This window comes from Panthera leo, chromosome F3 (assembly GCF_018350215.1).
Source record: "Panthera leo isolate Ple1 chromosome F3, P.leo_Ple1_pat1.1, whole genome shotgun sequence".
In the NCBI taxonomy this organism is placed as follows: Eukaryota; Metazoa; Chordata; class Mammalia; order Carnivora; family Felidae; genus Panthera; species Panthera leo.
The window spans coordinates 37835484-37863458 of NC_056696.1; the positions used below are offsets into that span (position 1 = coordinate 37835484).

Here is a 27975-nt window from a genome sequence, read left to right on the forward strand (position 1 = left end):
AGCTACTTATGCCTTTCTATGTGACTTGAAGTTCAATCAGATTTTGCTATTTCTGTGTGACCTCGACTTAGGTCTTGATTGGTCAACATGAATCATGGTGACTATATTCTCTTTGACAGTGATGCAATTTAGACCAGTAAAACAAAAAGGGGGTTGGGGGAAACTGTCCTTAGTTGCTTTTAAAAAAAATGTTTATTTATTTTTGAGAAAGAGAGAGAGAGAGAGGCAGAGAAAGAGGGAGACAGAGAATCCCAAGCAGAACCCAGTGCAGGACTCCATCTCATGAACTGTGAGATCATGAGCTGGACCAAAATCGGGAGTCAGACTCTTAACCCGACTGAGTCACCCAGGTGCCCCCTGAGTCACCCAAGTGCCCTCCTTAGTCTTAAAAGGAAACAAAAGGAAAAACGGTTCCTTTCCTGTCTCTGGTTGTTATTTTATGAAAATGTGACACCTAGTCATTTTGAGATCTTCGGGGCAGTTAGGCCCCATACTCTGTGAATGTCAGAGGAAAAATATGGAAGAAACCCAGGCTCTGATAACCATTATTGAACCACTGAATTCATTCCTTTTTGTGAAACAATAAACTCCTTAGTGTGTATTCTGTTTGAAGTATCTTCTTTTTTTTTTTTTTTCTGTTAATTGTGGCCAAAAGTATGTCAACAGCATTTTAAAAACATCTTACAGCCTCCTAACCCATATCCTTATCTGGCATGCCTAAACTCTACCCTGAATATCATGAGTTGGATTACTCCTTGCTCTACAGTAATTTCTGTTGCCTGTGGATAATGTTCAAACTTCTTAGTATATAATAGGATGTCCTTCAGCAGCAGCATCATGTTTCCCTTCCAGAAACACTTCTAGTCCCTTTCTACCTTGCATCTTGCTTTCTAGCCAAGAAGAACTTTTACTTTCTGAAATGTATGAGGTTTTCAGCTCTGGACCACACTGTTCTCTTTCTCTGAAGGATTCATCTTTCCTTCCTGCCTAATTCCTTTTCAAATTAGACATTCATTTTTTTTTTCAGGGAGTCTTCCATTTTTACCCCAAGAATGGGTTGGGCACTTTCTCTTGGCTTTCATCGCACACTATGCTTACTCTCCCATAGCACTTAGCATCTCACAGTGTGGTTGGTTATAGCCTAGTGGTTGAAAGAATTGACTTTGATCCATATTGTCTCTGCTACTCACAAGCTGAATGATTTTGGACAAGTTATTTGGTATGCCTTATTGTGCTTTCCTCATCTCTTAAATCAGGATGGCCATTATCCATATCTCATATGATTACAATGATTAAGAAGCTAATATATATAGTACATATTTACAGATATTATAGATAACTTAGTATAGTGTTTGATGCATAATAAGAACTATGTATACATTAATTGTTATTATGACTGCATCTATATAATTTGCTATTTTTATTAGCAAGTGAGTTGTTTGAGGCCAAGGATTAGGTGTACCAAATGTGAGGTGAGTGAGGCTGTGAGTTGTTTGAGGCCAAGGATTATCTGTCTAGTAGCTTCAACAATGGTATCTTATATGTAATAGAGATTTGAAAATATTTATTGAGTGAATAAAGAGTAAAGTGTTTGTTTTAAATAAATGAAAAGACATTATTTTTTATTGTTTCCATGATGGAGGCAAAACCCCTTTTCACACCCTTAGCTTGTTCACAAAAATGAAAGAGTTAATTTTTATCACTCTTGCAGTATTGTTAAGGCAAGCAATCTTTTGGGAAAATAAACAAAGTATGATGAATGACTACCAAATAATATACTCTCAGAGTGAAAAAATATTTCCCCAGGAATACTGTAAAATACATACATACATACACACTTGCTAGTATTTTTTCTTTCGTTCTTTCTTTCTTTCTTTCTTTCTTTCTTTCTCCTTTATCTCTTTCTCTCTTTCTCTCTTTCTAAAGCCTCACACACATGAGGCTTAAACTCATCAAGATTAGGATGCTCTACCAACTGAGCCAGCCAGACACCCCTACTTGCTGGTACTTTTTAAAGGGCAAACTCAAATTTAAGGATTCTGAAGTCATGAGATGCCCACAATATACTTCTGTCCACATATTGTCTTAATTAAATGATTTTTATGCTCTGGGTAAATCATGTATTAACATGGGGGCAAAACCCCTAAAAACAAGCTTCTTTCATAGATCAGTAAACTTCTGTGTTTTCATTTGGTACACCATAAGGTAGCAAACAAATTTTTTTTGAGAAACCAATTTTGTTTAAACACTTTCAACCTAATCTGGATTTATCTTCTTAAACCAAAGACCCTTTTCCCCCTGCTATTCCTTATTCCTTCTGGACAGTAGAAATGACATTGCCTCTTTGGCCTAAAGACCATATCCTTTTTTTTACGGGCACTGGAGCAGCATCTCATGTTTATTGCCATTTCGGATTTAGATAATGAAATCCTACAGACATCCACAGAAAGTTGTGAGTGAATTTTCAATAAAGACGTTTAAGAATGAACTCAAAATTAGTGAATAGGGATTTTTTCTTTCTTGTATTTTTTTTTTTTTTTTTTTGTATTGGAGGATAACTAACACCCAATGTTACATTAGTTTCGGGTGTACAATATGCTGATTCGAAAGTTCTATACATTCATCGGTACTCTCCACCATAGGTATAGTCACCACCTGTCACCAAACAGCTTTACTTCAGTATTACTGACTATATTCCCTACGCTGTACTTTTTCATCTCTTATTTATTTTATAACTAGAAGTTTGCACCTCTTAATGCCCTTTATCTCTCTCACACATGCCCCCACCCAACTCCTTCTGTAGGGATTTTAGAAAGTAGTTTCACGGTAGGTGGTTAGGTAAGCTTTATTATATCTTTCAGTCATGAAATTTTGATTCCTTAAACATGGCTTGATATATAACATTGTCTTTTTAGGATCGTTACTTATGGCATCTACATTATGACTGTGTGAAGACTGGAGTCACTATTGCAAACATTTATCAGATGTGCAATGAAAATGCCCAATCTCAAAAATATTCTGTTTTAAATGAAACGAAAGTTGCTTCATCTTTGTCTGAACTATAGAAACAAAAAATAACCTTTAGTTTAAGAATAATATCAGATTTACCGAAAACTTGAATAGAAAGTTCTCATTTACTTTTTACTCAACTTTCTCTAATGTAAAAATTTCACAAAACATTTGTTAAAACTAAGAAATAATCATTCAGATTTCACCCACTTTTCCATCAATGTCATTTTTATGCTGTTTCAGCGAATCTAGAGCTCCACTTTGGATTTCTTCCTCCTGTCTCTTTGGCCTTCTCTGATTTGTGACAACTTTCTAGTCTTTCCCTGTTATTCATGAAAACTTGCGAAGAGTTACTAGTCAGATATTTTGTAGAACATCTTTGAATCTGGGTTTTGCTGATGTCCAAATTGAAATGAATTGTGAGGTTCTTTCTTCAACAGAGATGCTAATCTTAAGTAATTTTCAAGAGAATTTTATTAAACTGTCATTTTTTCATGACTGGGTAATTTATAGCATTGTCACTAACAGTATACCATTTGAGTTTCTCAATGACCCTGACTCGGAGATCTGTTACTCCTGGCCCCCATGTTTTCTACTCAGCTGTATCAGTAGCATAGTTGTTTTTTCTCACTGACATTCCAGTCACTGCCCCTCTGAAATTCACGCGATTGAGCATACATCGTAGATCCCCTTCCACAGATATTAGTGAATTCCTATTTCCTTACAGAAACTTCCAACCCAAATTTGCTATAGCTTTTCTGCAATGAAAACCTCTGCCTATTACTGGGAATGCTTACTACATATCTGATGCTTTACATATCTCTAATCTTTACCACACCACTGCAAGATAGGGATTATCTACCCAGTTTTCAGATAAGAAGGCAAAGCTTACTCTCCGTGACTAATTCTAGCAGTAGTAAGAAGTAGGACCTTTTACCACATTACCATGGACCAGGAGACCGTGCACTTTGCCTGTGTGGCCCTCTAGTCCATGGTAATTTTAATATACTGCCTTGCCTCTCCCAGGACATATATTAAAGAAACAGTGATCTTGAAGCGAGAGGGTTGGGACATATGTGGGAGAGATGATCAATATTGGTCAAGGAACGTGCAGAGGGCGGCATGATGCTTCACGAAGGGACAGTGTGTTTAAGCATGTCAGTGTAATATTAGCACATGGTGAGGGCTCCCTATTAGCTATTATCACCATCGTCATCGTTATTATTACTGCCACTATTTCTGCTACTAGGGTGGAGCTCCAGGTGATTTTAAGTATTCTCTCATTTTCCCAGTCCTGCTATTTTATATGCTTCATTAAAAATTTTGTTTTACATTTTTATTCATTTTTGAGAGTGAGAGAGACAGAGCACAAGTGGGAGAGAGGCAGAGAGAGAGGAAGACACAGAATCCGAAGCAGGCCCCAGGCTCTGAGCTGTCAGCACAGAGCCTGACGAGGGGCTCGAACTCACAAACCGTGAGATCATGACCTGAGCCGAAGTCAAACGCTTACTTGACTGAGCCACCCAGGTGCCCCTATATGCTTCGTTTTAAGAGGATGTTGCTCTGTGCTCTGATACTCAATAGGGCAACTGTTCTGACTTATTACAAATGTGTCAGCAAATTATTGAAGCATCCACAAATTAAAGATACTCAATAACATGATCCTTACCTTCTAAAAGAAATTGTTTCTTTTTATTTTCTTTTTTTTTTAATGTTTATTTATATATTTTGAGAGAGAGAGAGAGAGAGAGAGAGAGAGAGGGCATGAGCATGAGCAGAGGAGGGACAGAGAGAGAGGAAGAGAGAGAATCCCAAGCAGGCTCCATCTGGAACTGCCAGGACAGAGCTCCATGTGGGGCTCAGTCTCATGGCTCTTGAGATCATGACCTGAGCTGAAATCAAAAGTTGAACGCTTGACTGACAAGGGTCACCCAGGTGCCCTTCTTTTTATTTTCTTTCAATCATTTTATCAAAACCAATTAAACATAATTTTAAAGAAATTTCTCTTGGACACCTACAATCAGGATTAGTTTTCTAATTACCAACACAATCGGTGCATATTAACAATTTAAACAGAGAAATATGTGAGTTACATGGATAATAATGTTGATAGTTAATAATATTTCATAGTTAATGCTAATATAATGATGTATATGCTCCTAGACTTTGTTCCCCATGCATGCATCAAAGTGTCTGTATTTTGCTTACCAAAAAATTTATTATACCATATATTCTAAAACTACTCCACGAGAATCCACACTCTACTTACAGAGACTGAGCATTGCCACCATTAGTCGGCACAACCCTTTAAGCAAGTGATGAATGGTCATACACCATGTGAATCTCACCTATTTTTGATCTGAAGGCCTGATTTCAAGGGTTTAAAGGAAAAAATGACTCTTAACAAACTGTGTAGTCACCCTTGGAAAATTCTGAATATCTCTCAGTTCTACTCACTTTATGAATATAGTAATTATAGTTTTTGACATGGAATTAATTTTTGTGAGTCACAAACATCTAAATTTTCAAGAGAATGGGGGTGCCTGGGTGGCTCAGTCGGTTATACGTCAGACTTCGGCTCAGGGCATGATCTCATGGTCTGTGGCTTTGAGCCCCGGCTCTGTGCTGACAACTCAGAGCCTGGAGACTGTTTCTGATTCTGTGTCTCCCTCTTTCTCTGGCCCTCACCTGTTCCTCTCTCTCTGTCTGTCTCTCTTTCTCTCTCTCTCAAAGTTAAATAAACATTAAAATTTTTTTTTAATTTCAAGAGAACATAATTTTGTTGAAGTAGGTAATAGACTATGAAAAAAGTATTTTTAGTACAAAAAAATCCCAAAGCTTTCTCAATAAATGTGCCTCAAATACCTTTACTTCATTATCAACATTTAGCTTTTATTCTTTTAAAAAAGTACATGTCATTGATAATATCCACTAACAACGAGGACCTACTTAATTTTAGCCTCACCTCCCCCTTCATTAGGATCAACTGGAAGAGATCCTCATAAAGAGACAAAATAACACACAGAAAAAGAGAAAAAGAAACTAAATCTATGAACTTTTTATAAGATTTCCCATAAAAATTATTTCAATCCAAATTAGTCTCTGTTTTATGACATGAAATGACATATTGTATCAAGAACCAGATATCTTTGTCATAGACCAGGCATAAACATATTTTTCTATCTCTGTAAATTACATATAAGTTATGAAAATATGTTAAGGAATTGACAATTCAAAAATATGGGGTCCTTTTTTCTTGGGAGGTTTTAATACTATGAAAGGAAAGCAGCTTCCTTCATGTCTAGCTTTATCCACCAGTGGCTACATTCCTGGATCTGAAATGAGTGGGGTGATTTCTGTTGTTACTGCTGATTCCATTTACAAGGAGAACTAGAGAATATTAGAAGCATTATTCCAGAACTGTGCCAATGACCAGCATCCTATTCCTGCCTCAAAGTCAAGGACTGTACCTCACAACTGAGGCTATGGATACTATATGAGATTAAAATTTCACCTGAAGTATACAAATAAGTAAAAGAAATGGTTGGAGTAAGAAACAGACCCAGTAATAAGTCATCTGATTTAGGCCAGTATAGGCCCATTCTCCAAATGTTGTTGAGGGACTTATAATTGTTGTGGTCGTTTTTAAACCTCTTGATCTAGTCCAACCGGTTTTAATTTCATACGCAGAGCATTGACGTGCTGTATGAAGCTCAAGTTAACACCGCACACACTATGGAGGACCCAAGCCCAGAGGAGTCATGTCCTCAGATTTTAAATGGTGACTATTTTGACATAGGCGTACCATAAGCCTAAGGTGTTCTTTCGACTTTTGGGCATCAATAAGGAGAAAACGTAAACTAAGTAGGAGTCTGAAAAGGGGCCACATCCTTTTCCATCCACCTGTGAGATACTTTTTGTGTATAGTTGTCAAATGTAAGAAACATATGGTAGATCTCTATCAGTCCGTGAAAGGGTTCTGAGGTAATTTGGGGGATGCTTGCAGGAAGCTGGCCCCCGAGATTACAAGGCACAGACACCGCCTGAGCACCTTTGTAAGGGGAACCCTAGGATTCAGAACTTGGGGGATACAGCCATTTCCATTATTGGCATGAAAATAGAATCATAGATGATAGGTCATTGGAAAATTATGTGTTTTTGGAAGTCAAGATCTTTATTGTGACTCAAAAGCCTTTTTATTATTATTATTGAAATCCAAGTCAGTTAACATACAGTGTAATAATGGTTTCAGGAGTAGAATTTAGTGATTCATCATTCACATAGAACACCCAGTGCTCATTCCAACAAGTGTGCTTCTTAATGTCCATCACCCATTTAGCCCATCCCCCCACCTCACACCCTCCAGTAACCCTCGGTTTGTTCTCTTTATTTAAGAGTCTCTTATGGTATTTTGTCCTCTCTGTTGTATCTTATTTTCCCTTCCTTTCCCCTATGTTCATCTGTTTTGTTTCTTAAATTCCACAGATAAGTGAAATCATATGATATCTGTCTTTCTCTGACTGACTTATTTCGCTTAGCATAATACATTCTAGTTCCATCCACGTTGTTGCAAATGGCAAGATTTCATTCTGTTTGATCGCCGAGTGAGCCTTGGTTTTGATAAAACTTCTTTGACGGCTTCCAAAGGATGAGGGAGAGTGGAAAAGGAATATGATAAAATACAGCAATTGAATGTAACAAGCATATTCAAGCAAAGGGGCACACTAAATACTATAATCTGGGAATATAACTCACTTTCTTTTCTTCCTTGATGAGCAAAAATTGCATAATAATAGAGACATTATGCAAAAATCTAGAATTCAAGATAGTAGGCACATATAGATTCTTATCTGACTCATAATTAAAAATAAAATGAAGTTTCGTGTACCACTTATACAAATAGATGGCTCAGTCCCGATACGTTCTTAATATAGTTTTAGATATCACTGGATTCCCGACTGTCATTTGAAAAGTGTCCATTGATGGCCATTCAATGGAGAAGGCAGAGGGAGAGACTGGTGTTAACTGTAATGAACATTTATTTAACACCACCTGTGTGCCTGCTATCCATTTTGTAAAGTCCCCTGCAAGTATTACTCCGTCGAATCCTCTTATCAAACTACACATCCACTAAGTATAATGATCCTATCTCTACGTACAAGGAGGATAAAACTCCCAAACATCTTTTATCCCACACAAGGCCCTAAGTGGCTGGGCTAGGATCCAAACCCACCTCAGTTTGAGTACAGTGCAAAGCCCAGCTCTTTCCGGGTATAGTTTTGCATTTTGCTCTTCCTTGTGTGACATAAATATAGACATATATGAAAATCTGAAAGTATATGAAAATGCCAAGAGGAAATGCAATACCATCTTATGAAATGAGAAATTACACATGCCACATCTTACAATGAGTTTCAAAATTACATTGCTCAAAGTTTTGTTAACATGGGACCAATAGGCCCAAACAATATTAAGATTAAAACCAAGAATATGTATTATGTATCTTCATAAACTAGTTATTGTGTAGGATACAAGAGATGCTGATTTCAGCAGTGCCCTTAAGAAACCCAAACCGAGTTAAGTCAAATGCCTCCAGGTGGTAATCATGATGATGAATAACAATGATCGCTACCAGTTGTTGGGCTCCTAAGTGAGGAAGTGCTCAGGGCTTACTTCCTTAGTAGGAACTTCACAAACATTGTCTTGTCTTATTTAAAAGCTATAACAACCCTATGAGTAGATATTATAGATTAACTGATGAGGAACCGATGCTCAGAGACAGTATGTCATTTTTCCCCAGGTCACATAGTGAGGGAGCTGCAACCGAGAGATTCAAACTTCTGTGTGTGGTTTCCAAAGTCTATGATCTTAACTGGAACGCTCTATGAAAGATAGCTAATCACATAAGTCAATTTATGATATGCATCCCTGTGAGTGGCACAAGTGATTATTACTGTAAATATTAGGAGACTTCGGTGGTCTGAGAAGACCAGGACAATGGTCATGAAGTTGGAATTTGAACAGTGTCTTGAAAGGGCTACGACTTAGAGTCAGTAAAAGAAGGAATGGTATTCTGGGCGAAATGTTAAACTGAAAGGGAGAGAGGGGCCATGTGCTGAAACTTGTTGGGTTACAATAAGTTACCTCTGAACTAAATTTCACATGAAAAAAGTGACTTCATTTAAGCACATCGATAACATCATTGGAGAGGCAGGTTGGAGATGGAGTGTGAAGGGCTTTCCACAATGATTGTAAAAATTTTGGAATTAAGCATATTTTAACAGGAAACATATCAGTACATTTAAAAAGTAGACTGATGTGGCAATCTCCAACATGCACGGGGAAGGGAGGGAGGAAGTTGCAGCTTGGAAACTGAGTGTAAAAGTCAAGGAGACAGGGGCACTTGGCTGGCTCAGTTGGTGGAGCATGAGACTACTGATCTCCGGTGGTGAGTTCGAGCCCCAGAATGGGCATAGAGCTCACACACACACACACACACACACACACACGTCAGTGAAATAGAACTACTTGGACTAGGGTCAAACAGTGGAAAGGAAAAGGAAGCACAGACCCCAGGTGTCAAGGACTAGGTTCTAAAGCTCAGAGAATGACATGAAACGAATGCTCTAAATTCTCTCTTCCTAGGAGGTGGCATTATGCAGTTAGTAGCAAATGCAGGAGCTGTTAATATATTTTTTTAATACTTCCTGTACCATGAAACAATTGTTTTTAGTCAGATTGTGAGATAATTGGTAGAAATACTCAGCTTGATATTACCACTTACCTCTCAGGGCTGAAGTATGCCAGGTAACGCGGCAAGGCAGGAAAATGCTCCTCTCCATTTCTGTGTTTTTTGGGCATCACCTCTCATAAGGCTTCAAGTGCGACATTAGGGAAGTCGCTCGACTGATTTACCTTTGTCTGCACGGGATGTGAGGTAGACTGTCATCGTGGGAGAGCTGTGCTCCTATGTGATGATATGGGAAATATCCTTGCCTTTTCTCCGGTCCTCTCATAATCTTGAAGTAAAAGGAATCTGAACTCTATTTACAAATAAACAAACACCTGTGTCTTCTTCTCTCTCTCTCTCTTTTTTTTTTGTAATCTCTTTTCCTCAAGTTTCATTATGTGACTGATTAATCAACGTTAATTGCTGGCCAAAGAGATGGTCACTTTGTATGTTATGAAAGATACGATCGGATCTACCATTTTTTTTCCTCATTAAAATATCACTTGCAAATGTTTTTCAAAATGGAGTGCTTGCTCAGTGAAACATCACTATCATAATAATCAGCCTACCTGTGAAATACCTTTTCAGTGAAACAAAAGCAAATCAACCTGAAATTCAGGGTTTTTTTGTTTTGTTTTTTGTTTTTTGTTTGTTTGTTTTTTGTTTTTTTTTTTTTTTTGGTAGCAGTTAAATGTATAATCAGACAGCTTCAACATCAACTAGAGAAGTTGTGGTTTAACCCTGAGATAGGGCTGATTATGCTGGCGCTATGGCAACCCATTTCACCATTTGGAAGCGCTGTGTGCTTAACCGCAGGAGATGTGCCTCTTCCTTTCCTATAAAGACTTCGAATCAGAAAAACAGAAGTACACCGAAGAGAAGAAACCACAAGAGCAGTCAAGACACTGCTGTTAGCTTTTAGCTGTGCAAACAGCACACTTGTGAGAACAACATTTTGAAAACCTTTTCTATTTGAAAGTGTAGCTTTTCCCGTTATGCCTGGGATTCCTTTAATGATTCTGAAAGTAAATCAAAGGTTTCTGTTCAGAGTTTTCATTAAGGGGAAATGAGAAGGTAGCAGTGCATTTATCAGCCTTTGCTTTTATTGCCTTTTCTTTCAGGAGAGAAGGCTTTTGTGCAGCTTCAGCGGACATGCGATTCTGTTTGTGAGATAAGAGTCTAGTTTGGTAGGCGGACTCCCCATAGCCTTGTATTTATTTTCTGTTTATTTCTTATTATCTTGTATTTAGTTCACACACACACACACACACACACACACACACACACACTACTATCATTTACAGTTCAGTCCTGGTTCATTTAGAGAGGTTCGTGGGTGGTGCTTTAAGTCACTGACTACAGACCTGGAGTAAACACACAGTGCTTACTCTTCTTGGCAGACTTCTTCCCCATGTGGGGCCTCACCCCTCCATGCACTCACCCCCCACTCATTCACCCCCCATTCATTCGCCCACCCATTCACTCCTGCACCCACTTCCACAAGATATAGGTTTGATCTGCACAAGCTTGTTGTGTTGTGTTGTTTTAAAGCACAGATGTAATACGCGTAAAGCATTTTCAAGTATGTTCTATTTTTCCTTTCTTGAAGATGTGGGTAAAAATAATGAAGGCTAAGTCCATACCCCAGTTTTACTTGGTGATATGCCTGTCCACACCCTCCCCCCTCACTTTTTTTTCCCTAAAGAAATGTTTTTTCTAACTCTTTTAAGGTCATTATTCAGCAATTTGCACTTTTTAAAAATACATTTTAATGTGTGACTTAACTCTGAATCCCATTTTAATGCTTCATCCGTGATATTGTACTCATGCTTGGGTCTCTGATGGGTCTTTCGCACAATTATTGGATTTAGCATAAATATTTCTCCCTTCGAGCACAGTATGTTTGAATAAGCATGAGGCTTTTAGTGTCAGATGTACATTTGAAATCAAACTCTTCTGGTCTGAGTTCTCTAGCCTTGCACAAATTTATTTTTTGAGACTTCATCTGCAAAAAGAGGAATGTCATCAACATAGTAGCTTATTAAATAGTAGATTATTAAATGGTATTATCAATACTACTAAGGACACTAATCAATTTCACCACTTGTACCAACATCCTTTGATGATTCTTTGTGTATCTTTGCGTACAATCTTACTCTATCCTAGAGAAAGCCAAAAGCTACAAAAACATACATTAAGGAGTTAATATAATTAATTTCTTTTAATGTTTGTTTATTTTTGAGAGAGATAGAGAGAGACAGAGTATGAGTGTGAGCTGGGGAGGGGCAGAGAGAGAGAGGGAGACACAGAATCTGATGCAGGTTCCAGGCTCTGAGCTGTCAGCATGAAGCCTGACGTGGGGCTCGAACCCACAAGACCTAAGATCATGACCTGAGCTGATATCAGATGCTTAACTGACTGAGCCACCCAAGTGCCCCTGTTAATATAATTAAAAAGTTTTTGCTATCTGAGGTATTTTTTATAAATTAGATACTTATGCCTGGATTTAGAGAAATAAAAACAGACATTTTCGTAAGAAACAAGAAGACATTTAACAGGAGAATACAGGTGTACTTCTTTTATTGCACTGTCTTACTGCACTTTGCAGATACTGGATTTTTTTACAAATTGAAGGTTTGTGACAATCTTGCTTCCAGCAAGTCTGTTGGCATCATTTTTCTCACAGCATTTGCTCAGTTCATGGCCCTGTGTCACATTTTGATAGTTTTTGCAATATTTCAAACTTTTTCATTATTAGTGTATTTGTTATGGTGACTTTGATTAGTGATTATAACTCGCTGAAAGCTCAGATGATTAGAATTTTTTAGCACTAAGGTATTTTTAAATTAAAGTATGTACATTTTTTTAGACCCAAGGTATTGCGCACTTAATAGACTACAGTGTAGTATAAACATAACATATGCACTAAAAAAAGCAAAAAATTCATTTGACTCTCTTATGGCGCTATTTGCTTTATTGTGGTAGTCTAGAGTTGAATCTGCAATATCTCTGAGGTATGTCCTGTAAATCTGACGGGAGGGTAAGGGGGTACCAGCCGCCCTGCAGTTGAAAATCAGAGTACAACTTTCAACTCTCCCAAAACTTAACTACTCGTAGCCATCTCTCGACTGGAAGCCTTACTGGTAACAAAAACAGTCTATTGGCCCATAGTTTGTATGTTTATATGTAGTACATACTGTATTATTACAATAAAGTAAGCTAGAGAAAAGAAAATGCTTTTAAGAAAATTATAAAGAAAATACATTTACAGTACCACACTGTAAAAAACCTGCGTGTCAGTGGACCCGTGTAGTTCAACCCCGTGTGGTTCAAGGGTTAACTATATGTGCATAAGGGAAGTAGCTTTATGAATCATTCTTAAGCCATGTGCCCCACCATGATTGCCATCAGAACTTTGAGAAATTACTAGAACCCAAATCATACCTCAAACCTACTGAATCAGCATGTGGACAGGTGGAGCTCAGAATTTTTCACGGAATTTAATCTGAATTTTTAATCTGGTGCAAATACAAATCCTGATTTTATATTTATCAGGATTATAACACTGCTTATTCTTTCTCTTTATATACACGTGAAGTTATATATAACTAATCCAAACCAGAATCATAAACTGTGTTCCACTGAGGTTCCAAAGTGCTTTTGTTTCATGATAGTGTGTACATTATGTCCTTGGAAAAAAATGGACCGGTGGCAAATACCTCTGGGAGATTCTGATTAAACAAAGCTACATAAATTTCTCTTTGCCCTTAATATGTTAACACTTAATAAATGTCTCTGAGGGACATGTAGCACAAAATATTTCTGAAACAAATTTGACTGTGGGACATTTTAAGACTTGTGAATCTAAATCAAAGATCTCAGGTTGACTATCATTAGACAGGAAGTGATAATCTGGCTATTCCTAAAATCCCCCTGCCCCGCAGTGACATAGAGATAAATATTTTAAGATAAAAAATAAGGCAAAGTAACCAATCTTTTACAGATGATCATCTTGGATTTATTAATATTGTTATTTATTTAATCAGCATGGCTAAAATTGATAATATGATGTTTTAAGCCAAATATAAAAGACATATAAATGTATGCCTGGTTTTAGAGGTGAATGTGTTTGAAAACTCGTATGTGCTCACAATGAAACAAGAATATCTGTGATGTTTCACACACAAGTTCTTTAGAAAACACCTAGGTATGATTGCTATATTTAAAGTAATGTATTCCCTGATTTTCCTCCACCCCAGGCCTTATGCATTTGCCCTCTTTATCCTCAATTTTACATACTGATAACTTTATTTGTATTTTTATTCAAGTGTGTGTGCATGTGTGTATGTGTAGTTTGAAAGTCTGGATAGTACTATAAGGTTTATAGTACATAAGGTCAGTCCTTTGTCTCCATCCCACTTCCCGTCCTCAATTCCTGCTTTCCAGAAGCAAACATAAATACTTCAAGATATTTTGGCATTTAAATGATATTTTCTGTTGTACTGCTGTTTCTTTTTTCTTTTTCGTTTCAAATGTTTTATCCAGTAACTATTGGCTTCCTTTCTTGATCTTGAAATGTTGCTTTTTATAACTCCTTGTTCTTTGCTCATGGATGCCATGTTGTCTCATTTCTGACAATATGAACGACTGTTCGCTTCAGGGTTTCTGCTGCTCCTTGCATTGTCTGTTTCTCCCAAGTCTCTCTTCTGTTTATTTGGCCTTCTATCTTTCTTCTTAGAGGCTTGGGTCTAGTTGTTTCTTGAATGTCTGTTTCTTTCTTTTTTTTTTAGTAATGTTTATTTATTTGAGAGAGAGAGAGAGAGAAGGAGGACAGAGAGAGGGAGGCATAGAATCTGAAGGAGACTCCCGACTCACTCTGAGCTGTCAGCACAGAGCCCAATGCAGGCTGGAACCCACAAACCGCAAGATCATGACCTGAGCTGAAGTCGGATGCCAAACCGACAGAGCCACCCAGGCGCCCCTTGAAGGTCCATTTCTATTTAAAGTATGTTGAAATTCTGTGATAATTGGTGGAGCTTGGAAATCACGAGTCTTACTAAATTGCACGAAATCAGAAAGGCATTTAAGCTTCCCGAGTTTTAGTTTCCTTATCTATCAAATGAACTACATGTCAATAGATATTAACATCCTATGTTTCGGTAGAAGTTGAAATCTCTGAAATTATTTTCTGGTGGTAAGCAGTAGCTGTTTCATTCATGAGATTCCAGGCATTTCCACAATACAACCAATGTTTTAACATAAAGTCTGAGTGAAGCAGAAGAAAATTGTGATTAGACAGACACTCCTTCAAAGTCAACACTTCCTGGGTGTATGACTATGAGAAATTTACTAAACGCCAAGTCTTAGTTTCATTCTCTACAAAATAGGAAAAATAATTGCTAATCCACTGGCTTTGCTTGGATGAGTAAATACAAAAACACGCAAAGATGTTAACATGGTGTCTGATACATAACATTTCAGTAAAACTGCCTCTGTGATTATTATATTTATGATAAGCTAATGGAGGATAGACTATTTCCCATGTTTCTATGAAATCTGGATAAAACCTTGTCTGTCCCTTGCTCAGAGTGCTTACTCCATAGAACTTATTAATTTGATGTAATTTGTGGGATTTGCTGTCTGTGAACCATATACCAGGTTTATAGAGTAACTAAAAGTAGAATCCTTTCATTTTTATTTATGTGCTTTATTATTATCACGCCTTACCAAACAAGGAAAACCAGGCATATCTGTTTTCGCTGACCCTTAATTTTTGTCTTGGTGTGCTTATTTCACTTTTGTATGGCCTTTATATTTATAGAGGTCAGATATGCATTCTCAGCCTTCAAAACATGCCACTGTTCTTTTAGGGCAGATGCTGAGAATACGTATTTATTTCATCTATCCTGTTTCACCCTTCTGTCCTTGTACTTAGATTTGCTGAATTAGACATGTTTAAATCCCTTTGGAAATGGCATTCCATTTCCTTTTTTTTGTGGGGTGGGGGCAGCAGTGGGGTTGGGAACGGATGGTATTTAAAACCCAAGTACGTCTTTTGAAATGTCATTTTCACTCGACTGATTCCCGGTTTTTGATGAAATTTCTGAACAGGGACTTAGGGGCATGACTTCAAGGTAACTTTGATTTGTGATCACTTAAACATTTTGAGTTGTAAAGGAAACATATTGGGAAAGGTAAATTCAGCAACAATACACGTGTTAGAAGCTTTGAAGATCCAGTGCTCTGTTATCTGCATGTTCAGCTGTTTAATGTACTTAGTCAATTCTACTGGTAATTCACACAGGATTAACATGGAAAAGAGCGCGTGTACCATGATTTACAGATTTTTGGAGCTATGGTGCCACCTACTGGAATATTTCTAAATATTCCCTTGTCTAAATAATGAAAACAGGCACTTCCCTTTAAAAAAAAAAAAAAAAAATGCAGAAAATGTTATCCCAGAAGAGTGAAGTCAAAAGATAATATATGGAAATACTAAGTCTATTACTATGGTCTATTTTATTATATTTATCTCCTGTGTTTATAGAATTTAAAAGTGCTCAATGCAGTTTATACTTTTAGAAGTACCAGTGCTTTCTCTTTATTGTCACACACGCCCTCTTAATCCCCACTGCTATTTTCTTTACCTGTTTTCCACACCCTCCCAGCATTGTTCATATAGAATGTTTGCATGTATTTTAATGGTACTTATATTAATACAATTTCCTAATATTAAATAGGTATTTATTATGCACTAGTTATTAAGTACTTTATGCAGACGTTTATTTGCTTTTTCCAAGTCTGACTCCACTAACAGTATATGGTTGCTTTTAAGTTATATGTGAACTAGAGCATAAAGAGTATGGGGATGTTTGCCTATGCCAAACGGCTGAGATAACTGCATTAGTTCTTTCGCTTCACATTGGCCAAGCAGATCCGTCTTTGACCTGCAGTAGAATGAGTAGGTCATGAAATAACTAAAGATTTCATATAACCAGTCTGATAGGGTCGGACTGTTTAATCATGAGGTTTCAGCACAGTTGCTTCTTCCTGTGTTTCAGTAATGTTCTGATAATGTCTGCATATGGAAATATAATAGACAATTGAAGTCATTGTTCATATAATTTAGGAAGAATTGCAAAATGTGATAGAGATATCTTCAATAGTGCAGTCTCTTCTAAATATTTAAGTAGCTTCACCTATTTATCCTGATATGTAGAAATAGTCTCCATGGAAGTATTTGTTACTGCATACTTACATTTATGGAAGTCATTAGATGGTTTTTGGAGGGGATATGTCCTTCAGATATTAGATTTTTAACTAGGCTCTTTCATGTAGGTTGTCTTTATATATGTTCCTACTTTGAGATTTGTACTTAAGTTTTTTGATATTTTAAAAGTAATTGAGGGGCACCTGGGTGGTTCAGTCAGTTGAGGGTCTGACTTCTGCTCAGGTTATGATCTCACAGTTGGTGGGTTCCAGGCCTGCGTTGGGCTCTGTGCTGACAGCTCAGAGCCTGGAACCTGCTTTGGTTTCTGTGTCTCCCTCTTTCTCTGCCCTTCCCCTGCCAATGCTCTCTCTCTCTTTCTCTGTTTCTCAAAAATAAATAAAATTTTTAAAAAAATTTAAAAATTGGGGCCCCTAGGTGGTTCAGTCAGTTGTGTCCGACTTCAGCTCAGGTAATAATCTCACTGTTCATGGGTTTGAGCCCCACATCAGGATCTCTGCTGTCAGCGTGGTGCCCGCTTCAGATCTTCTGTCCCCCTCTCTGTCCCTCCCTCAGCGCACGTCCACCTGTGCCCTCTCTTTCTCTACGTCTCTCGCTCTCACACACACAGAAATAAATAAACATTAAAAAATTAATTAATAAATAAAAATAATTGAACTTTTTTTATTTTATGTAATCTAGTAGATATGGCTTGTGGAAATTAATGTCAATCGCACTGCTGTAGTTCCTGAATATTTTCTTCAGGACATGAGCTCAAATTTGGAAGTGGTTTTCATCTTTGAAATTTTATTTTAGTGAGCTTCTGTAAGATTTATTGAGTGCCTAAGTAATTTTCATGTGATTTATCATGTTGACTGAAAGTGTTACAGAGATTGAAAATCTGTTTATAGGGATTTTGTGACTATGAGAATAAATTTAGTCTTCTATTGAGTCTAAACTGTGATGCTGGACTTGGAATTTTCTTTCAAAGAGATAAAAGACTGTGTATGTGTGTGTGATACTCAATAAAGAAAATGAAATAAACCTTAAAATAAGCTACAAGATTTCAAAATAGCCTGAAAATCACTCAGTGGAGGACTTTAGAATCAGATTCTGAGCTAAAGGGGTATAATGGAAAACGTACGTTCAATCTAAGAAGCCTTTATGGGAAGTAAGCATGAAAGGAAAATGTGATCCATTTTTAGATATATGTTATTTGCCATGGATGTTAAATTTTGTTGCATTGAAGATTAAAGGATTTGGGGAAATGTTGAATGGGGCCGTGATTAGAACAGAAATACATAGATGGAGATACACATATAGAAATAAGTTGTTTTTCTGTTTCCAAGCTATGGAAGTCTCTTCACAGATAAACACGGGGTCTGTGCGTTATAGTACTTTTGTTTACTGTTACTGTAGTTTGGTTGACTTCCCTGTCAAAATAATATTCTTCAGTAAATTAAACCGGCACACTTCTGATTTTTCTCCAATATTTGTCTATACCATACATAGAGCATTTATCCAGAAAACTATAATTTACTGCAAATGTCTATATTTAGGGTCAAGTTTATTTTAGCATTTGTAACATTATTAGTCATGTATTCTGTAGTCCGATACTGATTAAGAGGTTTTTTTATTTAGCCTATGGGCTTTTAATAAGTATCAATCTCTGTGTAGCCTAAAGCATTGGCTAAAAGAATTTTCATGTTGAAAGGTCAGGTGTAGAGGAAAAGCTATAAGGATAAATTAATGAGGAAAGCTGGAAGCCTGAGGATTGACAGCAATGTCTGCAGAGTCAGACAGGCTCAGGTTCAAGTCTGGGCTAGCATATACCAGCCTTGGGAACTTAGCCAAGACACTTGACTTTTCTAATTTCTTAGGGTGTTGTGATCCTTAAGAGAGAAAATACAAGCAACAGGCTTCCTATAGTGCCTCATACACCATGAACACTCAATACATATTAGCAATTAATAACAATAAAGTATCATTTCTGAATTATTCTCTTAAAAAGACACATCTGTAGAAATTGTCTTCTCCATTTTGGTAATTTACCATTTTCTAAACTTGAATTAAAATACTATACACCACATATTGTCTTCAAAACATTCATTGCTTTTGAACCAGTTAGAATTAAATTAATATCTCTGGGGCATTTAACATGCATGTGGCCTGATGAAGAGTCTACTGTTTGGAACATTTCTAGCATATTTACTCTAGTATTCATGGTTCTTATGTTAAAAAAAGAAAGTTCCTTATTATCCCAATATTCCTTTTCCATTTCCATAATGAATATGTGACAAATCGCAATTCCTTTTTATAACATATTATATACCATTTATGCTACATGTTTTGGCGGTAACAAACTAATAAATGAGAACAGAGTATTAATGGTCTGTGGAGTTAGTGATGGGTCTAGTAAAGGCAACATTAAGATTCCTCTTTTTTCTGTCATCAAATCTATTTGATTTCTCTTCTATATTTATTGATCTGATGACTTCCATCACTCTCAGGAAAAAATTCAATCTCTTTTCGTGGCCTATAAGGCTTGCTCTTGGCTCTTCTCCCAAAGGTGTTTTCATCAGATCTGTTTGATTTCTCCCTTGCATTTACACATGCTTAAAACCATTCAACAATTACTTATCTACCACTTACTATATGCAAGGCTCTTAGCTACATAGCTTCAGCTGCTTCGCTTCCTCTTCATATTGTGTAATTCTTGCTGATCGCCAATGGAAGGAATTTTAATTATTAGTCATAATCAGGTTCACCTATGACTTAAATGTCTTTGCAGACTACTGGATCTCTCTCTCTCTCTCTCTCTCTTTCTCTCTCTCTCTTTATCTTGCAAACCATTGGAGCTATATATATATGTAGATATCTATCTGTATACATCTTACAGTTTGTAATTTTTCCTAGGGCAAAGGACCATACCTGTTACATGTTCAAACCCAGCACCTAATATCAAGTTAGCAAAACAATAAATAGGTTTAAACTTAACTAAATCAAGTTAACTTGTTTGAAGTTCCAAGGAATTAGGTGTTTATATTGAGAAGGGACATATCAAAATAGTTTTACATTTTTTTTTAACGTTTATTTATTTTTGAGAGACAGAGAGAGACAGACTGTGAGTGGGGGAGGGGCAGACAGAGAGAGAGAGAGAAGGAGACACAGACTCCAAAGCAGGCTCCAGGCTCTGACCTGTCAGCACAGAGCCCCACGCAGGGCTCGACCTCACAAACTGCGAGATCATGACGTGAGCCGAAGTCAGGCGCGCAACCGACTGAGCCACCCAGGCGCCCCCAAAATGGTTTTAGATATTTAAAAACTTATATACTTCTCAGATAAAGAAAAGAGGTGTATTATATGAAATGTGTTTATACACTCGAACTAACTCGAATATTTTGAATGTGGCAATATGCTAAATTCTTTACAATTATCATGACAGTTATTTCTTCTTTCACTTCCTTGGGGGCAGGAAATGTCTCTACCTTGGTCATATTGTATCGCTAGTATGTGGCATATAGCACACAGTAGGCACTCAATAAATAATCATTATCTAAATAAATGAATGCATATGGGGAAAAAGTCCAAAGTCTTTTATAGGCTTGAGATTAATTCTAATAGCTCTCCTTTATTCTATTACTTTTTTATTTTACCTGAGAAGTCAAAAACTAATACCATAGTTTTAACACACTTGGACATTGTAAACATGACCTTAAGAGAAGGAATGTAGTTTCAGTGGTAAAAGGTACTGAAAATTGCCCCTCTGTGAATGTTAACTAACACAGAGATGATGTATATATGGAAATTTAACTTATATTTACATATGTATTATGAAATTTAACTTATATTTACATATGTATTATGAAATTTGAAGTTTTCTAATAGATGTTTGTTTTCCTTTTTTCAGGAGAAGAAAGTCCTGGTAAGAATTAATATTTTCATTTTACTTATTTTATTATTTTGTTGCAAAGTTTATATATTTAATGTTGATAGAGTTTTCTATTATTGTCTAGTAAAATCATTTTACAAGGACAAATGTTATCATTATGAATTATTTCTTGAATTATGAAAATGTTTTTGACACTTTCTTGTTCTTAATATTCCTGCTTATAACATATAAATTTTGTTAACTACTTGAATATATTATTGTGTATAAGTTATAGCTTTTCTTAAACTTGACAATAAATTGCATAGCAGGATTCCAATCTCTTTTTAAATTTTAACATTGCAAATAATTCAAGTTAGGTCGCAAAACTTTATAGTCAAAAATTGGTTAAAGAATTATCTGAGAAATTAGAATTCTAAACATATTATATATGTATATATACAAATACATATATGTATATACATATATATAAAAGAAGAGCTTTGAGAGTAGTAAGATATTTTGTAATAATCATGTTCAAATTCTATTGTCACAATGGAATTAATAGTCTTAATGAGTATTCTAATCCTGAGACCAATTAAATTTAAACAATGAAGATGTTAAAAATAAATTCATACATATTATATGCAAAAATAAGAGATAAACATACATTTCATGTGGTTAAAAATAAGTTATATCACTTAAATGTTAGTGTTATGTAAAATGTATTACTGATTTCCTGATTCATCATACAGTTGAAGTATGCATTGAGAAGGTAAGTAAAGCCACTAAGACAATTCTGACTTAATCATTTTAATGCGGTTCTAGTTAGGTACATTCAAAATGTTCTGCAAATTGAGTTATTAAAGGAATTATTTTTGTAAATAAATGAAAATTCATTCCAAACTATGGAAACAAGGAAGCATGTGAATACTAACAAAATGCTTTTGAATCTGCATAAGAAGCACATTCTCTTATTTTTTAAAACATGTAATATTGGAATTTTACGGTTGGATAGTATGGTAGAGAAGCTTTATAAATACATGAAAGTCATTAAGGTATAGCAACTGTGATTGGTTTATGCCAGCTACTCTCATCCATTTTAGCATTTCCACCTTTTACAAATGATTAAGTTCATTCCAACCATATAAACTGGTTATTGTTGCAGGAGGGGATTGGGAATGGGGTAGAATAGGGGGTGAATGTTTAAAATGCAGACGACTTACCACCTTATTGAGAGAGTTTCCATTATCCTTGCACTGTTATAAAATGATGGATGACACATCCAAATGATGACATCAGGTAAGTCAAAATAGTGACCCCAAATGCCAATGAGAATGGCTTCCTGCAAATATCAACAAGAATGTGATCAGTGGAAACCAGTAGTATCTCCAAAGTGAAGATGAAGGCCAATGTAGAATTGGCAATTGGAGCATTTTTTCTCATCCTGAATTAAAGTCTTATTTATTGAACCAGGGGATGTGCAGTGAGCTTAAGATGTGTGCAAGAACATTAAGGCTTCTAGGTAGGAGGGTAGTTTTCTGAATATAGTTTTTTCATAGACCTTGGACTGAATTTACTTGATGATATATAATCTTTAGGAATGCTACTCTTCAACAAAGCATAACACTATTATGCGAGGTATTTGGAGTGGTTTTCCTTCTAGTCTTTTTGTAATTCAAATCTAAAAGATAAGTGGGAGTGGGTGATAAAGGGAAAACATCACATTTCTCTCAGAGCACAGGGGATCATTGGAATCCTGCCAAAACCAAAGATAGGTTAACCTAAAAGCAACAAACTAATAATTGTTCACGTCTATAATGATGGAAGTATATTAATGTTATTGCACATAATTTTAAGCTCCCTCCCCCTCTCCCTTTCATCTTCTCAATCTCTGTCCCTATCTGTCTTCTTCCTGTCTTTGCCTCCACCCTTGTCCCTTCTTTTATTCAACAAAGAGCAGGTGAGAGAATAAGTCAAGTAGGATTTAGGATTTTACACTGAAGACAGGAAGGGGTGACTTGCCTATCACTTTGCTAGATATGTTGACGTGTATCTCGGGTAGAGGTTTGTTAGTAAATACGTTGCTTTGTGTGTTATTAGGTTATGAAATTCTAGAGATTGAAAATTTTCGTTGGAAAATAACAACTGTAACAAATGTACTGAAATTACTTTGGATTTCAGTAACCACAGAAGAGTTCTACATTATTTTATGTGCTTGTCATTGGGGCAGTTCAATAAGGCTTGGATGTATTTTATTTGTATTTGGTAAACACTGATTTCATTTTACCTTCAACAATAATTAAAAATAAAATTGTAAAAAAAAAAATCAGAGTGTACCTAGAACTTTTATTTTTCATTTTTTGTTTTCCTAGAAACACTAGTCCTCTTAATAATCCCCTTTAAACTTTATCTTTCTCTAGTGCTCATTGGTAAGTCTTTTTCTTTTTCTTTTTCTTTTTTTTTTTTTTACAATTTCTGTTAATTGATTTTCTTTATGTGTGTGCTCTGTCCTTCTGAACCCAACTGCTTTGGACAGTTAAGAAACCAGCAATCCAAAGGGAAGTAGGCAGGGAATAGCTGCTTTCAACTTTATTTCCCCATTTCTATCTTTAGCCACTATATCTAAGTCTATATACCTCTGTATGCATCTATCTATCTATCTATCTATCTATGTATTTGGTAAAATATACATACTACCACACGCCGTATATCATCTCTGTATGTTGTGTGTGCATTTACACACATATATGTATATATATTTATATACACACTGCAATGGACTGGGGAGTTAGTTAACTCAGATGAGTATATGTTGCAGGATATGATTCATGTATTTATTTTGTTTTCCTTTTTCCATCTCCCATGAATACAATAGGACTGAACTCAACAGAAAAGCCCAGTGTTCTGGCTCCAAGCGACCCCTTACCTGCCCGCACCACTGCATTCTCACTTACAAGCATCTCTGAAAGAGAATATAACTCCTCAGAGACCACGCCTACTCTTAGTCCAGACAATCCTTCAACTGAAGACTTCCTGAACTCTTTGGATAATGCTAATACTCTCAATGTGACAGGTCGGCACAGAGGTGTTAATTAACTGAAATGAGTTTAGGAGAACTTGTCTTCCTTTTTGAATCTGAAAGTTATCAGAACTGTTTTTCTTTAAAATACGTGTGCAGTTTCTACAAATGTGGTTTTATTCAAGCATGTAAAGTGTAGAACATCCAGGCGTTCATGCAATTTTGACTGACCAAAGTAGTGAAGGCAAGTTGTTGAGGAGCCGATGGACAGGGAGGGAGGGAAGCCCCAGCAAGTAAGGCTGGTGGGGAGGGGGAGGGGAGTTTCTCCAGTAGCCACTGAACTGCATGTGCTGGGTCATCGCCACTGTTCTGCTCACTTGGGTTTTCTGCAGTGCCAGCCGGGTCAGAACTCGGTATTTCAGCACTTTGTCAGTCTTGCCCTCCCTGGCTGTAATTCCAAAGTAGAATTTTTCTTTGTTGAACTCCACAATCTCAATACCAGAAATTACTGGAGATAAACAATTTATTTTTGAAAAACCACACCGAGGATCAATAATCCAGCTTTGCTGTTTAAATTTCCTCCAGGGATATTGGCATTAAAAAAATTAATCAAGGTTGTGGGCCTTAGGGCGGAATTGAAGGGAATGTGACCACATTCATAACAGTGATGTGGGAGGTATTTTTTACCAGTGAAGACCACTGATGCTTTTCAGAATCCCAATAAATCTGTTGTTTGCTCATTCTATATTTGATGCTAGGTCTGCCAGTGTATTTGGCACATAAATCCACCATCATGAGGGTTGTTCATGCCTTTTCTGAAATAATGTGCTATGTTGTCATTTTCTGAGGCAAACAGGTTTATAGACATTAGAGACTAAGCTATTCGCTTAACAGTGCCATTAATCTTAGTTTGAAAAACAAGTATGTTCAACACTGTCTCAGAAATTTGGTGGAGGGGTACATTGTCGTGTTTTGAATACCATATTGATGAAGTTTATTGGCCATAATAAGCAGTTAATTAAATGATAAATGCCTCCTTATGTTGATTACAGAACTGTAAATTCAATCTTTCCTCCATTTCCTCCTTCCACCTTAGCAGAGTAATGGCTAGGATCTATCTAAACATTGCAGGCATTTGAATTCATTGCCCAAAATTTTAACAAAAAGAATGTGAGGATGAGGGTGTTAATGGTTAGGTAGAACATTCCAGGGTAAACTTTTTTACTGACGGACTGATGTCACACAGTTTTCTATTTTAAAGTTTTCACATTTAGCTTCACGTACACAAACACACACACATATAATATTCCCTATGAAGCAAAATGTGAAGAGAAAATGTTTAAAATGGAAAAGATTGGAAATAAGGATGAATAATAGTAAAATACTAACTTGATGGTGAAATTAGCTTGGAAGGTTTCTTACACTTTCAAATAAAATAAGACATTTGATCTCCCTACAAAATAACTTTGCTCTCCGGTGATATTTCAATTCTCTACTGGGATAGAATCGTATGTGTTATTTAATTTATGTTCGCAATTGATTCGTATTGTGGAATACAATCCAATTTTCCTGCTTACCGATATACATAGGTAAAAAAAAATCCCTTAATCCATGCTTCTAACAGTATAATATTTTCAAGCGTTTTCAAAATTGTTCAAAAATCATTACAATAAGCATCTGTTTGCATAACATTAAACTTAATTATGTGATATTATTTTTACAAAAATATTTAATGCAGTTGCAAAATATCAATATAGAAGTATATATATAAAGTACATACTTTATGCATATATATATGCATAAAGTATGTACTTTATATATATACATATATATATATATGTATATATATAAAGTATTTACACACATACACATTGAAAATACTATTTTCCCAAATCCTGATCCTTAAAGGTACCATACCATTTTATCCATGGCGGTATATCCTACAGACTCTAGACATGTGATTCTCTGAGAGAATGTGGGTGTGTGAGCAACTGTTTCCCCACATCTTTTCCAATACTAGATATTATTAATCTTTCAAAACTCTGCCAGTATGATAGTTAAGATATTTTATTTTAACATCAAAAAATTTCATAGTGATGAGCACTTTTGCATACACTCTTTAGCCATTGCGTATATTAGATGTCTGTTACATGTCTTGTCCATTTTTCTATTTTTCTTTTTTTTACGATTTGCATATTGTATACTGAGGGATTCTTTACTGATTCTGCCTACGAAGAAACACCCCAACTTTCAGTTCGTAAAGTTGAAGGAGAATCCAAAAAGCTCACAGAGACTTGGAGGTTAAAAAAAAAAAAAAAAAAGCCACCTGGAAACCTGAGTCATCTATGACTTCAACAGGACCCCAGGAAGCCTCTGGGAATATGTAAATGAAGAACTCTGGTGCCACCTTCCTGCCAGGCGAACTTAAATAGAGGCAGACACACATTTTAATAGATTGGGTCATTTCACGGTTTGGTAAACAAAGATGCTGATAATGTCCTAGTATTTAAATGTTTCATCTGCAGTAGGGAAATACTGAAACGATTTCACTTTCTTACCCTAGGAGTTACACAGCCGCCTCCCTTCCCCACGCACGCAGACTCGCAGGCGCCCTCTGCCGGATCTGACACGCAGACACCTAGCAGCACTGCTATCCCTCCCGCACTCACCCCTGCTCCGGGGAAGAATGACACATCAGGTTTGCCGGGCTTTTAGATTTGTGCAACTGTGGAAAGAGCCTGACAGCTGCCTGTGGTTAAGAGCGGTGTCAGGGAATCCAACCACTTGTTAAAAGTATAGCACTCGCTAGTTGGTGAATTTGGTATTTCATACTTTCATGTTTATCCTTAGTTTATGAGGACACCTACCTAAGGTCCTTCTAGTACAGATGAAATAATAAAGAATGAGACTTCGCAGAATAAAGGAAAAACCTGTTCCGGAATAAATGGTTACCCAGGGTGTTCTATACGTTTCTTCATATTGGGGCAAGACCCACGGCACAGTGAAAACTTTTGCTAATAATAAAGAACAGTATGTATGAAATGTTACCAATAGACTTCCAACCAATAAACAAAATCCTGAAGAGTAGATGACTTCCATTTTCAGTGAAAGCCACTAAGAAATTGTAACCACAGTTTGTTTTTTTAAAAGAATGGGAAAAAGGAAATAGATGCTTCATTTTCCCCATCCAAACATTAAGATTCAGCTTAGCATCTCTGTATGTATATAAAACAAAGCAAAATACTCCCTCCCTTATCTTTCCAAATCAGGGTCTAAGTCACTTCATGTTGACTTTTTTTTTTTTTTTTATCCTGAAAGACAAAAATCCACACAGACATATATAAAAATGTGATGGCTTCAATGCCTGAAAATAAAAAGATATAAATGGGAAAGCCTGTGGAGCAGGCACTAAAGTGGCCTTTCTTGGAACATGAATCAAATATGGAAGTCCAACATATCAAATAGAATAATTATGAGGTATTAAAAGTCTTCCGTTGGCACAAAAATCATTACAGGAAATGCACAAACTTAAAGTGACCTGGGAAAGAGTTGCCCTCCCTTCCCTGCCTTGTTCTGCCCACTCCAGCTACCACGAGAACTACAGTAAGACGATCTGGAACTTTTAGCAAAGCCACAGATTCAGAAGTTACAGATGAGAAGGAGCTGTAAAATAACTGAAGAGGACTGGCCTGTAGGGGCTGGTTGTTGCAAAAACCACTCTACGTGTCCTCATGAAGAAATTCTTCCTCTCACGGTGGCTAATTCCACTAATTAAAAACTGATTAGGATTCATTAACCTGATGAAAATTGAAAAAGCAGGGGCTTTAGAACAGCATGAGGACAAGGGACTCTTAGGGGAGGCAAAGAGAACAAGCCAGTGAAAGAGAAGGAAAGAATGTGGAAGAAGGAGAAAGACAAACCTGCTGATTTTTTAAAAAAAAATTTTAATGTTTTTAAATTTTATTTGAGGTGGGGGAGGAGCAGAGACAGAGAGGGAGACCAGAATCCAGGCTCCAGGCTCTGAGCTGTCAGCACAGAGCCTGACGTTGGGCTGAACTCAGAAACCCCGAGAGCACAACCTGAGCTGAAGTTGGGCTATTAACCAACTGAGCCACCCAGGCACCCCAAACCCACTGATT

The 27975-nt window shown here is 36.5% G+C and overlaps 1 protein-coding gene across 5 annotated transcripts in view; it reads left to right on the forward strand.

The window, feature by feature from the left end:
- PTPRC (protein tyrosine phosphatase receptor type C) overlaps positions 1 to 27975 on the forward strand; it is a 120232-nt gene that overhangs the window by 33916 nt on the left and 58341 nt on the right. For 3 of the 5 annotated variants that reach the window (XM_042925184.1, XM_042925185.1, XM_042925186.1), the window contains exons 3-5: positions 20857 to 20871; positions 23693 to 23890; positions 26400 to 26534. In XM_042925184.1, the coding sequence (XP_042781118.1) occupies positions 20857 to 20871; positions 23693 to 23890; positions 26400 to 26534 (348 nt within the window). The remainder of the gene's footprint in view (positions 1 to 20856; positions 20872 to 23692; positions 23891 to 26399; positions 26535 to 27975) is intronic. The other 2 variants (XM_042925187.1, XM_042925189.1) reach the window with 2 other exon arrangements.